This window comes from Lathamus discolor, chromosome 6 (genome assembly GCF_037157495.1).
Source record: "Lathamus discolor isolate bLatDis1 chromosome 6, bLatDis1.hap1, whole genome shotgun sequence".
Taxonomy (NCBI): Eukaryota; Metazoa; Chordata; class Aves; order Psittaciformes; family Psittacidae; genus Lathamus; species Lathamus discolor.
This window is the reverse complement of record NC_088889.1, coordinates 10,143,199-10,163,682: the sequence shown is the minus strand read 5'-3', so window position 1 is coordinate 10,163,682 and position 20,484 is coordinate 10,143,199. Positions and strand designations below refer to the sequence as shown.

General features: G+C 43.1%; 1 protein-coding gene across 3 annotated transcripts in view; it reads right to left on the bottom strand.

Annotated features, from left to right (window-relative positions):
• CAPN3 (calpain 3) overlaps positions 1 to 18,770 on the bottom strand; it is a 28,988-nt gene extending 10,218 nt beyond the window's left edge. For 2 of the 3 annotated variants that reach the window (XM_065685406.1, XM_065685407.1), the window contains exon 1: positions 207 to 1,018. In XM_065685406.1, the coding sequence (XP_065541478.1) occupies positions 207 to 436 (230 nt within the window). In that variant the 5' untranslated portion in view covers positions 437 to 1,018. Of the gene's footprint in view, positions 1 to 206; positions 1,019 to 1,099; positions 1,112 to 1,715; positions 1,886 to 2,487; positions 2,649 to 3,733; positions 3,812 to 4,542; positions 4,629 to 4,939; positions 5,024 to 7,094; positions 7,236 to 7,871; positions 8,041 to 8,462; positions 8,597 to 9,538; positions 9,658 to 11,349; positions 11,420 to 18,395 lie in introns of those variants that run through there. The other variant, XM_065685408.1, reaches the window with a different exon arrangement.
• Positions 18,771 to 20,484: the final 1,714 nt, after the last annotated feature.

Sequence of the window (20,484 nt, the reverse complement as noted above, 5' to 3'; positions counted from 1 at the left end):
GCAAGTAGTAGGCTTCTCCAAAGACAATTCAAAGCAGGCTCTCTCCTTCTTTCTAAGGGAAGCTTGGGGAAATTAGTTTGTAGCTTGGAGTTCCTAATGAGGTTAAGAAAATTAAAATCAGGGTTTAGCAAATGGGGAGCATGACTATCACAGACTAGTGAGCTCTCCTCCATCTTTATGACCAGTTAAATGAATGTGTAACTTACTCTGAAAGACTTCTTTTCTCTGAGAAGACCCTCAAGATGAATTCTCCCTCCTGGTGGGGTTCATATGTTGATGGGATGATGACGTACTCGCTGGGAGGTAACCGGAAGCGCTCAGAGATTTCTCGCATGTTTATGTAGGTCTTACTTCTAGCTTTGGAGGCATTGTAGAGGAAAAAGTCTTTTTGCAAGTGGTGCTTAGTACCATGCATCTGCAGAACAAATGAGTCCATTTGTCTTCAAGGAAGTCTCATCCATTGCCCAGGTGGTTTGTCGTGTGGGCAGTACATGATTGAGACAGAAAACACCAATGGAGCAGCAGTCTAACAAGCAAGGAGCTGACAAGGGATGCTAGCTGATAACAGATACCAAGTCTGTCACCTTTAAGTTGCTACTGGCTGGGTCTAGTTGGCTTCTGAGGGCTTCTGTGTACCTTTAATATGCTTTCTTCGATGGCTGAAAATGCCATGGTTTTTCCAAACAAATTCTAAGACTATAGAGAAAATTCTGTGGCTGCAGGATATAGGTCATTGGCATTATTTGCAGAAGGAAACAGAAATGGTTTAGGGTGGTTTTGCATGGAGTGCAAAGGCAAAGTGCTTGCTGATGCTGCTTCCTGCAGCCCAGGCTCACTGACTGACATGCAAGCCATGGCCAGGTCTAATATGGAATAGATAAAGGACTGAGGAAAAGGCGCAAGTGAGAATGAGCTAAAAATTACTCACAAAATGTTACTAATAGACACTCAAAGCAGAAAGGTTAGCAGTTTCACTTCTGTTACATCCCTGAAAACAGACTTCACTGGACAGTTTCCTGCTGACTTACAGACAGGCATAATAGTAACACTAGCTGTGAGTATACACCAAGATGTCAATCTGCCTCCGTTCTGCTCATACCTCTTTGGGCACCTTAGGGAGAAACAAAGAGAAGAAACAGTCAGAGCTGCTAGTGAGTCCCCTTATTTATAGATCATACAGAAGGGTGTTCACATAGATTTCTGTGGATGCAGGCAGTGATTAAAATGCCCCAAATTAGATAAATATGCTAAGCAATTTCTCCCTTCCTAGATTTCTTGGGATTTACATGAAATCCACTAAGATCTGAACTAAATATGTTTGTGCAAAGGACTGAATAAATTGACTTCCTCATTAAGTCAGTAGCAGGGACAGAGAGGTTAATGGCTACCTATGTGTCTTGGATGTCTGTTTCCTTTTTTACACTATTCTGCCAATGAAGTATTCAGTTTCAGCAAGATGAAAGAGAGATGGAAGAATTTATGGGGAAAAGTATGTTCAGATCTGTCAGTAACTCACTACAGAAGCTTTAAAAGTGTGTTATTTATAGATAGGGTAAAACCTGAGGTTACTATGGTCTGAATGGTTACATAGCCTTTAATTGCCAAGTAAAGATTGCAATTCAGGTTATCAGGCTGAATGATTCAGTGACTCTCTTGGTAAAGGCATAGTGTCAGGATTTTTGACTGTGGTGCAAAGAATAGTCTAGAGCTAGTACCTCATAGATGGCAAAGCCAATGGTATACAGGTTGGCTCCCAGCTTGCGTTCTTTCCTCCTATTTTTCTGCATCAGTGCGACAAGGAAGCTGCAGATAACCTGTTCATCCTCAGGATCATCATCTTCCTCCAGGAGCTTCAAGCGATACTGGGGATTGGTCCAAAATGTGTCTGTGAAATCCCAACAACAACCCAAAGCAAACATGTAATACTTCAGTTTTCTGATGATCATAGAATCATAGAATAGTTAGGGTTGGAAAGGACCTCAAGATCATCTAGTTCCAACTCCCCTGCCATGATCAAAGAGAATTTTTAAGTTCCCTACTTGTGGCTCCTGAGGGGAAGATTAAAAGTCAGCGAACATGTACCTCTTTTTTATATGTTATGTGGTTTACATAGTTCTAACAGAACTGCACACCAAAGGACGATACAAAATGAAGAACTGAAATCTTGCAAACTTCAAAGCACCTAAAACTATAAAAAAAGTGGTTCCTGAGTGAAATCTGTTAGTGAAATTGATCTCTTTTATCTTACTTGGGACAGTGTGAAGTATTTGAACAATGATTTCTCTTTGCCTGGCCTGCCTTTTGGGCTTACAAGGTGCTGTCACAAACACAGTGACAGAAGTTTTCCAGGTACAAATCATGTGCCTCATCCACTGAGGAAGCAAGGCTTTTGCTTGGCTGAGCACTGATCAGGCTGTGGTATGACTTACCCTATGGTATCTAATTCAGTCCCCACCAAAGAGGCTGTATCTCCTACCTGTAGCTTACCTGGATAATTGCGGCAGCCTCCAGCTGAGCAGCCTCTCACCCAGCGCCCTTCATTGACCGACACGGTCCAGGTCTGGAGTTTATCAGCTTCCAGAGTATCAGGTGTGAGGTTACAGATCTCAAGTTTTGTGAAGTGCCTCATGAAATCTTCAAAAGATATCCTGGAGGAATTGAGGGGAAACTGAACCCAAATGGATTTACATGGTGGGCAGCTGTCTGAAAGATCTTGGTGAGGTGGAGGAGGGTGACCAATAATACTGCCGCTATTAGGGGAAGTTTGCCATGACAGTGCCATGATTTCCTAATGCATTTGGACTTCTCTTTGGTCAGTTAGCACAACTACATCTCCAAACTGGGGGAAAGTGAGCTGAGAGGATGGTACGTAGGAAGAGTGATGGACAACTTCTGGAAGTGTAGCATAATTAGAAGGACTGTGCTTGTGGCACTCTATAAACCCTGGTGGTAGACTGAGGGGATCACAGAGCAAGGCTTACTGGGAATAGGAAGGGGAACAGGGATTACCACAATGGTTGCAGCAGATCTAGGTAGCACAGTGTGATTAATTTTTGCTATGGTTGCAGATCTCCTAGAGAAACACGTGGTTTTGACTGATGTCAAACAGCAGCCCAGAAAGCCAACCGTATCCTGGGCTGCATCAAAAGGAGCGTGACCAGCAGGTCGAAAGACGTGATCCTGCCCCTCTACTCTGCTCTTGTGAGACCTCACCTGGAGTATTGTGTGCAGTTCTGGTGTCCTCAACATAAAAAGGACACGGAACTGTTGGAACAAGTCCAGAGGAGGGCCACGAGGATGATCAGGGGACTGGAGCACCTCCCGTATGAAGATAGGCTTAGAAAGTTGGGGCTGTTCAGCCTGGAGAAGAGAAGGCTGCGTGGAGACCTCCTAGCAGCCTTCCAGTATCTGAAGGGGGGCTATAGGGATACTGGGGATGTTCATTAGGGACTGTATTGTCAGGACAAGGGGTAATGGGTTAACACTTGAACAGGGGAAGTTTAGATTGTCTATAAGGAAAAAGTTCTTTACTGTGAGGGTGGTGAGGCACTGGAATGGGTTGCCCAGGGGGGTTGTGAATGCTCCAACCCTGGCGGTGTGCAAGGCCAGGCTGGATGAAGCCTTGGGTGACATGGTTTAGTGTGATGTGTCCCTGCCCATGGCAGGGGGGTTGGAACTAGATGATCTTAAGATCCTTTCCAACCCTAACTATTATATGATTCTATGTCCTCACCAGAACTCCCCATCCTCTGCAATCTTGTGCTGCAGGCGGATTTTCTCTTCTTCATTAATAAAGGTCCATTCCTCTGACCTTCAAAGGAATAAATACAATATTATAATACAGTTTTCATTAAAATTTCTACTCTTTACTGTAAGCCTTGTAGAGTGGGAAGTCAAGAGTCATCTTGCTACGTCCATTTATTTTTTTTCTTTGAGAGCCTTGCAACCATTTGTTTTCAATGCTACCCTCCTGTCCACATGCCAAAATAAAAAAACAATTGTCCTACTTCTCTTTGCCTTCCCTTCAGGCTTCCTCTTAACAGCTCTCAAAAATCCACTGAACTGTGTTCATTTTGTTTAGCTTGAAGAAAAAAGTGTTTGCAGACTCTTATTGCTGAAGCAGCTGCTGAAATTCCTTTTGGTAAAACCTAATGACCAGCTTTATCCAAACCTACTTGTGTACTGACATCTTGCTTCATCCAACTTTGTCGTAACTTAAAAAAATTTTTCTACTGTCACATCTTGTTTTGAAAATGGACATTGCTGAACTTGTTAGGTGGTAAAATCAGATTGTGCCATTAGACTGGATTCTCTCTTCATTTCCATTGATTAAAGCCTGTCAACATCTTTTTTAGGTACTTTTCTTTTTACAGCTTCAGCTAAGCACTCAAGAATGACCAAATTCCAAGTGCACGTGTCAAAATGACCACAAAGACAGTTCACATACTACATCAGTAAATGGTAAGGTCACACACAAGCCACAGTCAGGCAAATAAGCCTTCAATTTTTTTCTTTCTAAATCATGTGAAGCTGTTTACTCACTTGTCACTCCAAGGTCCGTTCCATTCCACCTGTCCCCAAGGGTTTCTCAGCCGTACCAGACGTATTTTTTCCCCTTTAAATGTTGTCTAATTGAAAAAGAATGCAACAAGAATAGACTGAGAGTATGGTCAAAAGGAACGTTCTGCCTGTCAAACTGCTCATACCAGTTCCTCCATTACCCAGCCTGACCTGCTTGGGGTGTGTGTGAGGGCTGTAATACCAGGAGGTGACTGGCTGTGGCCACCTCTGCCCAAGTAGTTGAATATCCAGTTCCCCAGAAAGCCAAAACTTGGACAAGTGACATGTTAATTCTCAGTAGAGCATGCCATCGCCTATCAGGAGAGGGCTTTTCTGCATGTGTTCTGCAGTGAAGGGCAGGAAAGGGACTTGTACGTACCTCTTCCACAGCTGTGACTGAGTAGGCATGACCTTTGACGAGCCCACAAGACATCCGGGTTTCATACTGCATTGGCACTATGGTCTGTTAGACACAAGATAAGAACTTACAAGAGTTATGAAAAGCTCTGCTGACTGCCCCAAGGCAGGTAGTGCCACCCAGGCCTTTTGGGGTAAGGCACTGTCCAGGTGAAAGGGTTTTTTGTCTTGTTCTCTTTGTGTTTGCCAAGGTGGCCAAGGTTAGTGCCCACAGATTAATGTTATTGGTTAGAAAGAAGTGGAGCATGAACTAAAAACGCAAAAAGTTAATGTTATGAATTGGAAAGGACATTCTGTGATTTACTTTTTCCCTTTGTGCAGGTTAGTGCTTAGCTAGCATTTAGAATATTTAATCAAAACACTTAGATTTTGTATTTGTAGAACTACTCTGCCTTTTCTGGGATAGCATGTTCTTGTATGGCTAAGTTGATTGCATATTAACTGGAAACATCAGAGCAGAGCAACACCTAGAGTCAGAATGGTTTGGGTTGGAAAGGACCTTAAGATCATCTAGTTCCAAGCCCCATGCCATGGGCAGGGATACCTTCCACTACACCAGGAACACTTTCATCTTTACACACAGCTGCTATCTTATCACAATGACATTAAAACATCCTATTTAATAAACTGTTCCTACTAATTTACACTACTTTTTAAAATTAATTTTCTGTGGAATAAAATGTACATTTCCACAGGAAATTAATCCTCATGATTGAAATATTTTCCATTATTTCCCTTTTCTTCCTGTTTATTTTTCTTTCTTGCTCCTGTTTCCATACTTTTTATGCCTATAACCTCATATCTGTTTCCTTTTTTCTTCATTTCTACTCATAATGTTGCCATCATTAATTACCAGAACCCTTTTCTCACACTTTTCTGTTTAAGAATACTAACTTCTGCTGGTGCTATGGGCCACTTCTCTGAAGCGCAACTGCAGCCTGCACTATCTGCACACATCATCATCAGGAGTCATGATTTCTTTTCTGGTGATGGCTCAGGAATGTGTAATAACCAGCAGCACAACAGATGCTGAGCAGCAAGTATAGAAAGAGTTTTGCAACCTTCTTTCAGTAGAAGTCACTGGGGAGGAAATTCCCCTCAAAGCATGGATGATTTGGACAGCCATGCTTGCAACACATGGCAGTTATACTGGGCTTTCCTGAAGAATTACACCATTTCTGTCTTCAGGGAAGACTAAATATGGGTGTCAAAAGAGGAAAAAACAGCTATTTCCGCTGCAAATACACAACACAGTTTGCACAACCAAAAGTTTTATGTATTATTATGTAATTGTGGAGGTTTTGTTTGGTTTGGTTTTTCCTTGGTTGTTGGCTTGTTTTCTGGGTTATTTTCTTTTCCTTTTTTGTTTCTCTGTAAAGCAAGCAACATAATTTCGTTATCATGGAAATGCTCCCTAAAGTATTACAACTGCCTGACAGAAGGAAGAGGCAACGTGTCCCTCCACAGATTTGAAAGCTTTTAAGTTTACCAATATAGGATTTTTCTTAATTGGTTTTAATATCCTTCTCTTTATTTTGCTAGATACTTGGAAATTTTGGAGTTACTTTGTATTTTATTGCACATGTAAAACTCAACATGTTTTTCTTTCCCTTGTTAAGCTTTTTAAATGAGGGAATTAATGGCAGTAATCTAAAAGGAAAGCCTGAGAACAGCCCCCTCCATTTGTGGGCAGAGCCCCATAACACTATCAAAATAAGTTCAAGTGCTTTTGTGTCTTTGGTGAGCCCTGTGCAGAGCTTGCTTTTTCTTCCATTCACATCCCCACACACCCTAGGGGATCTTTTTCTTGTCTTGTTCTCACAACCTTTTGCAAGTACGGGATTTGATAACATCCACTAATAATTTCCTGTTCTGGAAATGATAAGCCTGTGCCACAAGCCAGCAGTATAAGCAAAGTTCTCTCATATCAGTCACTGTGTTTTAAAGCACTGAAGTCTTTTAACACGTATGTCAAACAGCATCCATAAGAATAGGTCTTTAGTGTTGGAATAATTCAATGTAGCCAAATATGGATTTAAAAGCATAGGTGATGTGTTTCTCTAACTGTCTATAAATGAAAGCACTGTGAAGTCAATCACTTCTGGAGACATACGAACCCAGGCTGGCCTCTCATCAGTCGCCTGGTAGTTTACAGTGGGGTAACTCATCTGTGAGTTTTCCAGATTCTTCACCATTCGAGCAATCAGTTCCCCGATGTCGCTCCGAGGAGCTGATCCATAAGAAAAGCCTAGTTGATCCTGGAACAGAGAATGGGAGAAAAGTATTATGCAAAAAGATGAGGCAGGGAGAAAGAAGAGAAATCCTACAAGAAAAATGAATGGTAAAAGACAGCCTAGATAATTTCTTCCTCATTATGTCCATACTTATCTGCAGTGGTTGATAGCACCAGTTGTTTTCCTGCCTTTACTGTAACTTCATAATCCATAATGGTTATTGAAACTATTTTTTTTTAATCTTAAATTTACCACAATAAATTAAGACAATCTGAGGCTACGTTGGCAATTGAAGGGTTAAATTCCTACATGTTGGCACACTTAGCATCTTTGACGTGAAGATTTGTGTCTTACAGAGCTGCAGCACCCCCATACTAACCTCATTTTACTGGGCAAGGCAATGGAGGGTGGGGTGTTGGTTTTGCTGATTGCACCCTTTCTCTCCACCTCCATGTTCTGCTTCTATTCATTTCCCTTTTGATTCTTGTTATTTACCAATGGGTGGTGTTTAGTGGAGATCACTCAATCTCCTAGAAATGGATGTTTGCTATGTGGACTAAACCAAGCAGCTCCAAAGGGGGCATATATTTGATTATGGATTGAGAAGTCCCTCTGCTGTGCTATTTCTTATGGCTCATCAAAAAGTTCAGATGGACTCACATCAATGGAGCTGGCCATGAGGGATCCTCTGTCAATGGCATGTTTCATGATTTTATAGATATCTTTAGGGGCATCCTTTATATCATAGAACTCTGTGACTCCTCCGGTGAAGTCCTCCATGGCTTCGGTGGTGTTGCCTCCTTTCAAAGCTTCGTATGACCCATGGAGTCTTGGAAAGAGAAAAGAAAAAGATTCCCTTTTACACAGATAAAAATACCCACGTATGTATTTTTACCTATCTTGTATATGTATGAATATAGATCTGAAAATACCCACACTAAGAAAACCCACAAACCATCTGCTTGGTAGCCCACAAGCTAAAAGTTTTAAAACATGCCACCTACACACATTAAAAGAAAAAAACCCAGATATGTTGAGAATTAAATGAAGACCTCTGAAGAAGCAGCAAAACCTATAGAAAATACGCTTTACCCCATCCCCAATTCTGGGCATAAGAATCTAAGGGAAAAGGCACGGGTGTGTTCAGAGACTGTCTCCATGCTCATTGTAAGTCCTGTACTCAGTGGTTTAACCACCTCCCTGGCCAAAGCCTTGGTGGGGATCCCCAGCACAGTCCGGTGGGTCTTTTACTTTGCATAGGCCTTTTCCAGGAGGGCGCTCCAGAACTCGTTGCGCTGGGAGGACTTGGTAAATACCAGCTGGTTGTTGTACGTGGGTAAGCAGTCATCGATGACAACGTCCACCCAGTCTCCATAGCGCCAGAACTGAGTAAAGAGAAAAATATATAAAATATATAAACAGAGAAAATATATAGGTTGGCTTGGTGCAGAGAGCAGGAGCCTGGCTGAAAAGCTGGGCTGAGAGAGCAGAGATCATAGAGCTATAGAATGGTTTGGGTTGGAAGGGACCTTAAAGCCTATCCAGTTCCAACCCCCTGCCACGGGCAGGGACACCTTCCACTAGAGTAGCTTGCTCCAAGCACTGTCCAAACTGGCCTTGAACACTGCCAGGGATGAGGCATCCACAGCTTCTCTGGGCAACCTGTGCCAGTGTCTCACAACCCTCATAGTAAAGAATTTCTGCCTTATATCTAACCTAAATATCCCATTTAAGTTTGAAGCCATTGCCCCTTGTCCTATCACAACAGTCCCTGATGAGGAGTCCGTCTCTGGGGAAATGTGGAAATTAACTGCTTTGCAATGCGGCTACTGGGAGGGAGGCAGCCGTACCGAATTCCCCTGGGCAACATGTGCGGGACAGTGAGAAGTCTGTTAGGAGAGCCAAGGGAAATGTGGAAAGCCGTCAATCTTTTCTGAATAAGCAGTTCTTCAATAACTTGTTTTTGACAGACCACCTGCTTGTGGGCCTAAAAATACCTGCTCTTGCGTGTCTGTGCTGGCTGTAGTGCTCCATCTGAGCAGGGAGACAGGACTGGGCACCTGTTCCTATCCCTTATGGACAGGACACAGCAATTTGCAAATGCTTCCTGAGCAGGTTGATGATCCCTAATCGCTTGTATGGGCTGGCTCTTCAGTGACTGCCCTGTTAGAAGAGTTTGGGGTGAGGCAATTCAATGCCTTTTCCTTCCCCTCTGTGGCTCACACTTCCAAGGGATGGAGAAGCGAGAGGGAAGAGCGTGCCGAGAGCTGAGCTCTCTCTTGGATAATCACAGTTACAACTGCTTTCCATTAGATGAAGAGACTCACCTGGAAGTGGAAGATGCCAGCATAGTTTTGTATAAAGGACTGGTCATGAGGTATGACTTTACAGAGTAGTTTTTTATTCAGCGTCAGGCAAGCAATGGCAGCCAGGAACCAGCAGTCACCTGTAAAGGAGCAGAAGCAGCAGACAAACTGAAGGCACAGAGCAACTAGAAACAAAGGGAGAACCTGAGATATTGCAGTGACATGTTAATTGTCAGTAGGGCATGCTTTCCTTTCAGGAAAGGGCTCTTCTCCGTGTGTTCTGCAGTACTTTAATACTTTATTTATTTGTGCTCTGGAAATGCTCATTGGCATCATTCATGGCTAGATACATGCCTATTAAATAGATGATGTTCCTGTAATTTAGAAAAAGCCCCAAACCTGGTGAGTGCTGTAAATGTGCTAAGATTTGCCTGTCCCATGTGAATGTGTGTCTGACTTTCCATGTTAGTTCTTCCAAGCTTAGCACAGAGGCTGGCTGAGAGGTAACTCTCTCGCAGAGAGGATAACCCACTGCCCCACTCACAGTTCTGTGGGGCCTCTTTCCTGCTTCATTGCTCTGACGTGTTTTCCTCTTTTTGAATCCATGCCTGCGCTCTTGTAAACACTCTCCCCTTTAATGCTTTGCAGTTCCTGCTTCAGACTCTTGCATAAGTTTGCTGCCTCTGTGGGAACTCTGAGAAAGTGACTTTCTTCCATAGTATTTCTGTGTTCAGCAAAGAATGCCTCAAGCCATAATTAAAACCTTTCAGCTGCTACTGCAAGAGAGGTTATAGGGTAAGCTTGCCTGAGCAGTGTGAATTAGAGGGCTGAGAGAATTACGTGAGGTGATGAAAACTAAATCTGATTACAGGGCACTGGAAAAGAGATTTATGAGACTGGTGAAGCGATAAAACATCTAGAGAAATACATATATGTATTTTTGAAAGCTAATTCTATACATATAGCAGTACATTTTAAGTTACCTATTTCCCCTTAGGAAGGATGTGGGGTCCAATATGACCAGGAGTTTCCTAAACTGTGCAAAGTTTAGCAGAAGTCAAAAAGGTAAACAATGCTATCTGTAGATGGGGAAGGAATGGAAGACTAAAAGAGAGGACATATTATGCATGTGAATTCATTTGTGGCCACAACTTAGCAAATGTGGAGTTCTGGTCACCTCAAAAAGAAAGGCAGATTTAAGTACTAGGAAGGTGATGAGGACAGTCATGAGCACATAACACTTAATGAAAAGATTAACACAATTAGGATGTATTAGCTCAGGAGAAAGACCACAGGAGAATGTGGGGAATGACTTCACAAAGCAGTGCAGGTGAGCATTGCAGGGGCATCACCTGTGCCTAAGTAGTGGCTTTATGTATCAAAGTATCTTTAAGCATCTGAGTTTAAGGTCTTCGATATAGGGGTTGTCTTTGAGTAGAAGGCACACTTAGCTGGAGGCCTTCAGAAGCTCCTGTATGGAAATAACAGACTAAATACCTGAAAAAATGCAGTAGCTGATTAAACCTTTTTCTCAATCAACTTCTCCTCTTTATTCCTCCTTTTCTCCTCCTCCAAGACTGAAAGAAAGACTAGATGGTGTTTTGTAACCCACTCATCATAGTAGTTCATGAAAAGCAAAATACCCTGCAAAGCTTCTTTCACTTCAAGTTCTTCCCTACACTGTTACCAGGCAAATACCAATGACTTGCTAAGAGAGATCAGTAGATGTGTAGTGATTTCAAATAACACCTTGGATGCAAAAGAAAATAAAGCGAGAACTAAACTATGATGCACACAGCAAAAAGTACAGAGTTTAAGTAACAATCTCCTACCTAATTCTCCTTGGCAGATATCTGTTCTGTTGGCTCCACCAATGATAAACCGTGGATTCTCGCAAATTTCCTGCAAAATACAAACAGATGAATGAGCAGAAAGCTGTTTCATTATGATGTGTTTGCCACAGAAATAAAGGCTGGGTTAGGACAATGTTTTCCTGTAGGATAGTTTGTGGATATCAAAATCTCTTGCAGAGTTGTCTCCTGCAGAGTTTCACTATGAAAATGTTTTGGAATCTGGATGTTGCAGACTTCAGCCAGAGTTCTATCCATGTATCTACAAGGTCTCATAGCTAGTCTGGGGGAATTCTCAGGAATAATCAGTTGCTGGTTAAGAGATTTTCTTCTTTTCCTCATGTTGCAGTACTATATTGCCAACGCTGCATGCAGAAATGAGTATCGTCTGTCCTCTGAGGAAGGTCGTATTTTGTCCTGCCTTTAGGACAATTCATTGGGTTTGTCAGTATTTATACTAGTGCAGAATGGACACAAGATGCTATACAGGCATAAATAATTAAGGAATTGCTGTAGGGAGGGAAGGACTATGTAGGAACTACTAGCAAATGAGGTTGGGACTATTGCAGGGTTACATAGCTTTTTTCTATATGGACAAAGAACCATGGGGTATGGGAAAACCAAGGGAAGAAGTAGGTACAACCTGTCCTATAGCGGAAAAAAAGTCCCTGCTTTATCCCATCTCTTATAGTCAAATACTTGGTATGGGAAAGAAAAAGATGCCACTGAGTAAGGAAGGAAGGATAATGCAACCTCAGAACTGCTTCCCTGAGCAGCTACAAGTGGGGAAGAAGACAAAGTGCAGTCCAAGAACCCCATCTGTTGGAAGATGCCAAGGCTGGAAAGGAGAGGAACAAACAACTGACAATTACTTATGTGGCAGTACAGGCAGCTGATGCTACCTCTGAGGTCTAAAACTTTTTTCCCCACATCATCAGAGTAGCCCAGGATTTCCCAGACACGTTTCAGGTCTTTTAGTTTCACTTGGCTTGCGTCCACTGCTTTGCTCCTTCACAATAAGCATCAGAGTTGCTTTGATTAAGTATCTGCATTAGTCATATAGCCAGATAGAGAGACCAGCTTCCGGCAGTAACCTTATTCTCCTTGAGGAAGAAAGTGGAGGGATTGTCCTGTTGTTTTGGGCCTTGGTCAGCTGTCCTGGGGTGCAGTGCTGTCAAGGCAGCTGTTTGAGATGCCTTCATGCTTTTCTCCACCCACTTGCTTTGTTGAAAATACTCTTCCTCACATTGCTGTGGTGGTCTCCTGAAAACTATCTGTTAGATGACAGGTTTATGGATTGCTTTTTTTCAACTGCTATTACTGTATTTTGGCTTGATCCTGCTCTTACGGAAGTAACAAGCTCTGAAATCCAGCATGCTGTGTTTCAGGTGAAGGTAGTTAGATGGTGACTAAGTGTTTCCAAATATTAAGTGTACAGCAGTGATTGTTCCTCAGAGCTATTTATTACATCCTGAGCTTGTTTTCTTTGGAGGGTGGTGGTAAAAGAATGCAAAAGAGGGAGTCCTGCAATTGCCATATGGGCTGATTTAGCTATGACAGAATGCTTTTCTTGCATTTCTTTGTGGTGGCCAGGTGTGCTTAGTGCACTATGGATATGCTTTTAATGTTGTATTACTCTACACCAGCTGTGCTAGTGGTGCTGAGTACAAATGAAGTTACAGTGAGAAGTTTCGAGGTCTTCCAAGGCTGATGAAAAGTACTCAGTGGTGTGAGACAACCTGTTCTTCAAGATGCAAGTGGCAGGTCTGTCCTTCCAGTCTTCCTGGCTGAGCAAGGGATTGCTCTTCATCTCTTAGGTCAAGTTATCATGAGGAATCCCAATAGGCTGCACTTCACTGATGCAATATGTCATGGTTTAAACCCAACCACAAAAGCTCGTTCACTCACCCCCCTCCCCGACCCTCCCCGCTCCCGGAGGGATGGGGAGGAGAATCGAGAGAATGTAACTCCCACGGGTTGAGATAAGAACAGCCCAGTAACTAAGGTATAACACAGATCACTGCTGCTACCACCAATGATAATATTGATAAGAGAAAATCACAAGAGAATACGATACCACCACCGAACAAGTTCGACACACCCCACACCCCACACCCCCCCAAAGAGAGCCCGTGCCCTTCCGGGTAACTCCCAGTTACCTCCCCGGGCATGACGTGCTGGGGTATGGAATACCTCTTTGGCTAGTTTGGGTCAGGTGTCCTGTCCCTGCTTCCTCCCAGCCTCCCCTCATCCCCGGCAGAGCATGAGACTGACAAAGTCCTTGGCCAGAATAAACATTACTTAACAACCATTAAAAACAATTGGTGTTATCAGCTCTCTGCCCAGGCTGGAAGTCAAAACACAGAGCTTGCACCAGTTACTAAGAAGGAGCAAAACGGCTCCTGGTAAACCCAGGACACAGTGATTTATCTAGAAGTAGCCTCCTTTGATCTGAGTGCCTCAGACTGCCTTGTTGCTATCCAAATGACCTTTTTGTTCACTGGGTTGATTTGGTTAGGGTTATAATTTCATTACAAAAAATCAGTTATAGTACAGGAGACAGAGAATCGTAGAGAAAAATGCATTGGAAGAGCACGCATTTCTGGGAAGAGAGTATTTATGAGTCAGTTGGAAGGGAGCACTGGAAAACGCAGAGGCAGCATGCAACTAAAAATGGCATTTGACCTTTGTTATGTTTTCATTAGGTTTTCCTCTGTGTCAGGAAAAATCCTTCAGTTAGCTTACGCTGTTGCAGCAAAAGGCATTTATTCCTTAAAAACTGTTGTTACTGAACTATGGCATTCTAAGAAAATTCCCCAAACTGATCCTGTCAAGTAGCGAAAGCACCTTCTTTGGCCTGGCTGAGACTGCCTTGGCCTCTGATGGTCTAGACCATGCTATTAAATGGCTGTGCTGCACACTTCAAGGCAGAGCTTGACATTGTCAGACATCAAGCTGGTTTTAGAGTCTGAGCTGGACGCCCTCATCTGATAGACCTGCCTTGGTGGCACTAACTGCCATTTTTGCTGTGTGATACTGCCTGCAGAGGCACACATTTGTGATTACTACACTCAAACAGCTTCACACCTGTGCAGCAGGTGATGTAAGTAATTTTCCTTCTAAGCAAAATCTGCTAGTCTACTGACTTGATTGTGTTTGTTATGCAAAGATAGCTCCTTCTGCTGGTTTTCTTGGCTACACTAAAGATCACCATAGAGAAGTCATTGAATCTGGCAGTTAATGCTGTGACCTCCTGACTATGATCACGGAGAATGACCGTGGTGCATTTGAAAGCACAGTGTCACGGCAGAACCTTCCTATTTATGTCCTACTGTCATTAGATCCAAACATGACTGCAGCAGGACCTTTCCATACTCTGCATTATGTTATAACATAGGCTTTTCCTCAAAGACTGGTGACCCTGTCACTGCTCTCAGCTGAGAGGAGCTCCCACAGGCAGCATAGGTGCAGGAGGCTAAGCCTGTTAGGAAAACTGAGCACAGCCCATCATTGAGCTGGATATAACCTGGTGCAGTTGAGAACAGCTCTTTGGGCTTCTCTTACCTTCCATGGCTGAATGAATTATTTAATATTATTTAATATAATAGTCATATTTAATATTTAAAATTATAATTAATATTATTAACTCCCACCGACATACCTAAATCTTGCTCATGCATGTTTTTGTTCATAGCCTGAACAGAAACACTGGAAGGATCCTGCAGTCTTTACTCAGGGAAACTTTCAGGGCTGTCTCTTGGCTTTTGCCTGACTAGAGCATTAGGAGGTCTGCTCCATGCACTCATGGCATGGCATGGCAGTCACTAGCTGGGTAGAATTACAGGGGCCTTCTCACTGCCCACATGCTAAGGTTCAGAGCTGCGTTGTGTGGCAGCCATCTGTCTGTTGGCAAGGCACAAGAACAGTCCTTGTGCCCTCACAGCAGCAGAGGCCAATCGTTCTGGGAGGTGGCTAAGGAGGACCTGACCTCTGTCTAGCACTGACTGCAAAGGGAAGAGCATGTACAGCCAGATGCAAGAACTCTGGGGCTGGATGCTGGACACCTCTCACCACCTCAGTAATGAATTACAGGAGCCCCAGAGAAAAAGGTCAGGTCACAGCATGGCCATTGTCAGGGGAAGCAGAGAGAGCCCTGGTCCTGTCAGCGGACATGCAGATTGGGAGCTGAGGGGATCTCAGGGGACCATCCATGTAGCTGATGTGCTGTGGAGTCCTTGTAAATCCCAGGTGCATGAGCAGCACAGAATGCTGAAAGCTACAGTGAAGAACATCTATTCAGCTGAGCAATGGCACTGTCATCAGTGCTTGGTTATAGTGTTCGTAACCAGCAAACACATGCCTTTTAGATTGACTTTGTGATTTTTCAAATAATACTTGGAGCTTCTGGAAAAACTGGTACTCAACAATCCCATGTGGATTCATGTCATTGCACGTAATGCTCATTTAAGGTCATCATTAATCTTTCATGAATACTAAATTCTCATACATTAGTCTCATGTGGTAGGGCGGAGCTTGGGTACAAATTGATTAGGTGGCATGACTAAAGTGACTCAGGAGGCCAGAAGCAGTCAGGATCAGGTTGCCTATTTCTCAGCTCTCTTGTTGTAAATGAGATCTCGGAGCACATTGATGACATTTATTTGCTATTTCTGGGGGTATGTGGCATATACAATATGAGATAGAAATCAGGGAAAGGATCTAGAGTGAAGCCAGTATTAGGATATTCTGTCAGGACTTCTGAGCTCTCTGATATTTTGTTTTCTTTTAGAACACATTATCAAGTTTGAGTAAATTCAAGTTTCACTTGAATTTCAAAGTGATTAAAAATTACCACTTTATAAGACTATAGTTTATAAGCTAGTTGCTTTCTTTCCCGAAGAAATGCCATTGCAATTTAGTAACAGAAGCTGTCTGTCTTCACAGACTATTACAAAATGTGGCCATGCAGGTGAATCTTTACATTTGGTGATTGTATGATTGCTTTAATCTCTTAGCAAAATATTTTTTAGCCCAGTATTACTACTTCATATTCATTTGACTTTATGATGTTCTGTTAATGTGTCTAGTATTATGTTATTGGTGTATATAGTGTTATCAGACAAGTCCTCCTACCAGTGCTATAGAACATACAGTTTCAAAGTTCAGTGAAGCAAAGTCCTGGGTCAATCTGATGTCAGTGGTATAGATGACAAGGTAGGGGACACCTTATAAAAAGAGAAGGTGTTATTTATGAGTCTCTTCCCTGTAGGGACCTGCTGAGTACAGCAGTGACCCAAATTACAGGGTTTATTTTAAAACAGACACATTTGCAAAAGGCAGAGGTGTCTCTATGGATCAGGTCCACCGTGTCCCCAGCAGGTCAGCCATCACTATCAGGGTCTGGGCTGAGTGGATCCATGATCCTATAGCATGCCACTATTTGGTAGGCACAAATTTCAGCGCTCTGGATGTCCTGCTCTACCTGCAGCCAGCACCACAGATACATCAGGTGACTGAATACTTACATCAAAAGAACATAGATAGCTTTAGGTTTGTTGTTTAGGTGGTGTCTTGAGCCTTATGGTCCCCAGCTTGTTGTTGCTACATGCGTAAGTACAGAACTTCCAAACTTGTTTGTTACCAAGTGGTTTCAAGTCTTTGCAATAGAGATCCCGAAGCCTGAACCTTTCCAAAACCAAACTCTTGATCCGTGTATGCTCATTTATAATAGTGTGAAGTTACATGGTGCTTTTTTTAATGTTTTGATGCTTTCTCATATGCATGCCTGTAGCTTGTCTCCTCATCTGGCACTCTTCCACTGTACTGCTACATCACTTCACTTTGTAGAGAAAGGGGGAGTCTCATCCCTTTGAGATGATTCACTTGTGGCTGCATTTACCTCATTCACACACATTTCCAGGGGTTGATGCAGCAATTGTGATGATGAAGGAATTACAAAGCACGTAGACACAGGACATGGCAGATGGGGGACTCATGTTGCTCCCTCCACATAGCTCACATTGTTGTGACAGCAGCACGTGGCCTTCCTCTGCATCTGTAACAGCTACCCACAGGAGCTCCAGTATTCACACTCCTGTGGTTAGTTTTATCTATCAGGTTTACCAGTACTGACTTTGCCGCTGAAGCACAGATTTGGGTGTTGGGAAGTATGGCATAGCTAGAAGAGGTAGCCGAAAATTGACAGAGAGGGAGCTGGGGAAGGTCCTCAGAACCACATCCTTGCTGCTGGAAGGGGAGGGCATTGTACCGGGGGCTGCCGCACTGGAGGGGAGCAGCTGCCCAGCACGAGTGACAGGGAAAGAGGGTAACTCCTCCTGCATAGGACAGGGAATCAATTGGGAATTGGGGAGTTACTCCTCTGCCTGTGAGAGCCACTCAGGGTGGGAAAGAAGAGGAAGGCTGGCTGTGAAATACCCATGAGATAGGAACGAGAGATGGCATTATTTAGGCAGGAGTGGGTACTTGTAGTGATTACAACACCCACATCCCTGATAAGTGGATAATACGCTAAACAACCTTTGCAAGTCAGCTGAGCAATGCTGAGAGCAAACAACTGAATAAAAGTGCATTTCAGACCATAACCTGTCCTTTTGTTTTCACAGATTAGGAAAACAGCAGAATACTAAAGTACAGTTGTAAGAGAAATAAGGTAGTGTTTAAAAATCAGCAAACCAAATAACTTGTTGCAGAATGATGAGAGCTTTTCTTTGGCAGTTTCAGACAAGAAAATCCCTAGGAAATCATGCAAGAAGAAAATTATATTTCATATTTCCTTTTCTACATATTTCATTCCATCTCTTACTTCACTTTAGTTTATTGTATTTTAGTCATTGTATACACACTCTTTGAGCCTCCGCAGCCCTAGCTAGTTATCTTCCAGGAGAGCCCTAAGGAAATACATTTCCAGCTTATTGTCCCTGTCCCCCTGACACACACTTTTTTGCCAAAATGTAAGCTCAAGGTGAGTACTTAAATTTAACAAAAGTAAAAGGCAACGTGTTACTTACACGTGGTCTTTTCCATTCGAACTTGATGGGGACTTTCTGGCTATAGAAGAGGGAGGACTCATTTGGTGGGAAATCAGGATCTTCATAGAGAATGTTTTTCTCCAGGCACTTCTTGTGAAGCTCTTCATAGGTCTTCTCCTTTACTCTGATAATAGGCTGGTTGCGACTTATAATGGCAGAATAAATCCCTCCTGTGCCCCCACCCGCACCTTCAGTTGTAGTAGTGCTAATAGCGCTGGGAACTGACCCAGCAGCTGTCTGCTGAGCCACCGCTGCATTGATGGCGGACGGCATGGGAACCAGGCTTAAAGCAAGTGTTGAAAGAAAGCAAGATCTTGCAAACTGGAAGGAAATCAGAAAAAAGGAAGTTGCTTTTTCTATCTGTTGAAAGTCTCAAAGTCAAATTTGCAAGCAGCGAAATTCCATGTGGTTGAGCATGTTGTGCCTCCTCTTGAAGGGCAGGATTTTGTCATCAGAAATCAGAAGTTATTCCTTGATGTGGAATGAGATAATCTGTTGGCTAACTCCTGTGCCTGGGTTGTCGTATCTACAGCATGTGTGTGTGAGTGTCCAGAAGGGACAAGCTTTAACCCGTGTGATCTAAATATAACTAGAGGCAAAGAGTGAGAGGGAGGGCAAGCGAGAGGGAGGGGGTTAGTGAGATGGTGTCAGTCTTCTGTGTAGCTTGTGCCAAGCCCAGGCACATCCTGGGACAGGCTGTGTGCAGGCTGACTCCTGCTTCAAGAAACTCATCTTCTCCTTATGCAGAGAGAACAGGGAAACTGGAAGAAACTCCTGCTGCTCTGGGAGCATGCTGATGAAGTACTGCCAGCCAATAAACTAGTCCTGGCCCTCCTGAAGGAACTGTTGCATTTGACTTGTTTCTACCCTTCACTGCAGAAAACAATAACATAGTAACTATATCCTGTCAGATATATGGAAATTTTTACTAGTAGAGAAGTTGTGGCTGCCCCATCCCTGGAAGTGTTCATGGCCAGGTTGGACGGGGCTTTGAGCAACCTGGTCTAGTTGGAGGTGTCCCTGCCTGTCGCAGGGGGTTTGGAACTGGGTGATCTTTATGGTCCCTTCCAACTGAAACCATTCTAGGATTATCTGAAGATAAACTCCTAATTGTGAAAAACGTAAATATTTGATGCTACTTAAGGCAGGTCAGTACCTGCCAGCTGGGCTTGGCTTCTCTAGAGAGCAGCTCACCAGCACTAAGATTCACCTAGTGATAGCTACCTCCCATGTAAAAGGCATCTTTTCATACAGGGGCACAAAAGTTTATACAGGGCCCAGTGTGGAAACTAGGCCATTTTCTGTGTGCTAAGATATCCCAATCTTAGAAGAGATGTCTCACTTTGCACATTTAATCTGTCACGCAACAGTGGGATGAGGGACAGAGTCTCAGTGAAAGAAAAATTAAACACATTGCTCTTCTCTATAACCCAGTTCTTTAAAAGGTGACATTGTTTATGTGTCAAGAAAAGCCTCCTAACAGCTTGATTTCACTTTGATTGGGAAGTTCTTCAATCACATGATGACATCAGTGTTATTTTTGCCTGATGCCACTAGTCTCTGGCTCATGTACACATTGCTGACATTCTGCCCTAGTACTATGGTATTTTCCAAAGCAGTGATTCTCTTTTCTTTCTCAGCTACTTGCTTGGCTTAGGCATTTAAAATCAAGAGCACAATGGAAAATCTCTGCAGCTCATTAAAAAAACTCCACTAGGGGAATTTATAACAATGGTGATATATTTGGCAAATTTGACTAACCTCTAGGAATCCTAATCCTCAATCTTCTAACAATGGCCTAAATCCTTTTCTTTTTATCATGAATGCAAGCCTTCTTGCACCAACAGGGCTATCAGAAGGGATGGATTCAACCGTTTGTGGAAATAAGAAAGCAATCGCTTCAGGGTGGGTTGCCCCGATGCAGGATTGATGACTTCCTCAGTACATTTAGATGCGAGGATTGCAGGTCTCATATTTGACATTACTTTGCAGAACAGCTTGGCAGAGCCATGTGTCACACTTTCCAGGATATTTCAGGAGCAATGCAAGTAGTGAGATCCAAGGACCT